Here is a 1,814-nt window from a genome sequence, read left to right on the forward strand (position 1 = left end):
AGAGAGGGGGAAGGGATGGCCAGGCGCTATCACCCCCACGACCATCATCATCGCTATTCGTCCCGCTAACTAACCACCACAACCACCGTCTTCAGGCAAGATCGCAGCAGCTCTCCGCGAGGGCCTTTTGCCGCCAGCGCTGCTGACCTCACGTCTTGCCGTACTGGTGTTGGACGAGGCGGATCTGCTGCTGTCGTACGGATACGAGGAAGATCTGCAGCTGCTCGCGCCGCAGGCAAGGGCACGCGATCCTCCGGGGTGGAGTTAGTTTTTGTTGTTGGTTAGCAGCAGCCGCGGCGGGGGGGAAAGGAGGGGGGTAACCGTACGGCAAGGTCAGTGAACCAACCAACTGGTGACGTGGCCGGAGCGGGTACGTGCGTAGGCGAGTACGGATAATGGCATGGAGGTTGGTTGGGGGAATAAGGGGGGCATTGAGAACCTCATCCCCGCCACGGCCGGTTCTTTATGAGGGCGGGGGGAAGAGGGGAGGAGGGATGGGACCCCCCCTCAAGTTCCCCCCGACGGCCTCCTGCATCTCTCACATCTCCCCTTCCCATCCCCTTTGCCGTGTCCCCGCACCACACATACACACACACACGTACGTACTTGCGTATGTATGTCAGGTCCCCCGGTCCTGCCAGTGCATTCTCATGTCAGCCACCGTCAGCGAGGAGGTGGAGAGGCTGCAGAAGCTGGTGCTGCACAACCCCATAACTCTCAACCTGGCGGGGGGGCCGGGGGGGACCGGGGCCCCGGGGGCGGCGGAGGGCGGCGGCGAGGGCCGCGGGGGCTTGGCCTCTGGGTCGGGTGTGTCGGCGGACATTCAGCACTTCTACATCCAGGTAAGAGTGAGCGTGGGTGGTGGGGAGATGAAAAACGGCGTTTGTTGGAGTCGAACTGGGGATCTGGACGAGCGAGCGGGGGGGTGGGGGGAAACCAAAGGCTGGTCGGGGAAGCGGGGATGCACAAGCCCCGCATGTTTGCACATGAACGAAAAAAACACAGACACGCACACACACACACACACAAACACACATACCCCTTCCCCCCCGCTCCCACTCGACAGTGTCCCCGGCCGGACAAGCTGCTCCACGTGCTGGCCCTGCTCCGTCTGGGTCTGGTGCCGAAGAAGGTCCTCATATTCGTCAACACGGTGTACGAGGGAGTACGACTGAGGCTGTTTCTAGAGGCCTTTGGTGTACGGCCCGCGCTGCTGAACAGCGAGCTGCCGCTGAACTCCCGGTCCCACATCCTAGCCTCTTTCAACAAGGGGTTGTTCGACTACCTCATCGCTACGGATGACGTGTATGCGCCGTCGCATGATGGCGGAGGTGGAGGTGGAGGGAAGGGGGGAGAGGATGCGGCGGCGGGCGGGAAGAAGGGCCGGAAGAAGCAGAAGGTGCTGCTGGGCAAGGCGGGCAAGGCGGCCAGGGGGGGTGAGAACGGCGGCGCCCGGAAAGACGCTGAGTTCGGCGTGACACGGGGTATTGATTTCAAGGGTGTTCGCACGGTGCTCAACTACGACCCTCCGTCCAGCCTGCAGGGTTACGTCCACCGCGTGGGCCGTACGGGTGAGTGGGGAGAAGAGGGGGGGCCCGGGAAATGAGGAATTGGATGAGAGTGGGGAAAAAGAGGGGAAAGGGAGGACTGTCTGAAGTTTGGGGGGTGGTGGGGGGCGGGTGGTCTGTTTCCCTAGCTAGGTAGAGGTTTTGTCCTCGAGTCCCCTCAGCCCACACCACCCGTCTCGTAACCCCCAACCAGTTTTCCCCTCACCTAATCCCAGTCCATGGTTCGTTTTACCACCACCCAACCCC

At 62.3% G+C, this 1,814-nt stretch overlaps 1 protein-coding gene across 1 annotated transcript in view; it reads left to right on the forward strand.

The window, feature by feature from the left end:
- Positions 1 to 1,606, forward strand: part of VOLCADRAFT_63761 (uncharacterized protein) — a gene marked incomplete at both ends in the record, with an annotated part of 2,841 nt that extends 1,235 nt beyond the window's left edge. Inside the window, 3 exons of the mRNA XM_002953372.1 lie at positions 624 to 842; positions 1,067 to 1,303; positions 1,358 to 1,606. Of these exons, the coding sequence (XP_002953418.1) occupies positions 624 to 842; positions 1,067 to 1,303; positions 1,358 to 1,606 (705 nt within the window). The remainder of the gene's footprint in view (positions 1 to 623; positions 843 to 1,066; positions 1,304 to 1,357) is intronic.
- Between the last annotated feature and the right edge of the window lie 208 nt (positions 1,607 to 1,814).

Source organism: Volvox carteri (assembly GCF_000143455.1).
Source record: "Volvox carteri f. nagariensis unplaced genomic scaffold VOLCAscaffold_36, whole genome shotgun sequence".
Lineage (NCBI taxonomy): Eukaryota > Viridiplantae > Chlorophyta > Chlorophyceae > Chlamydomonadales > Volvocaceae > Volvox > Volvox carteri.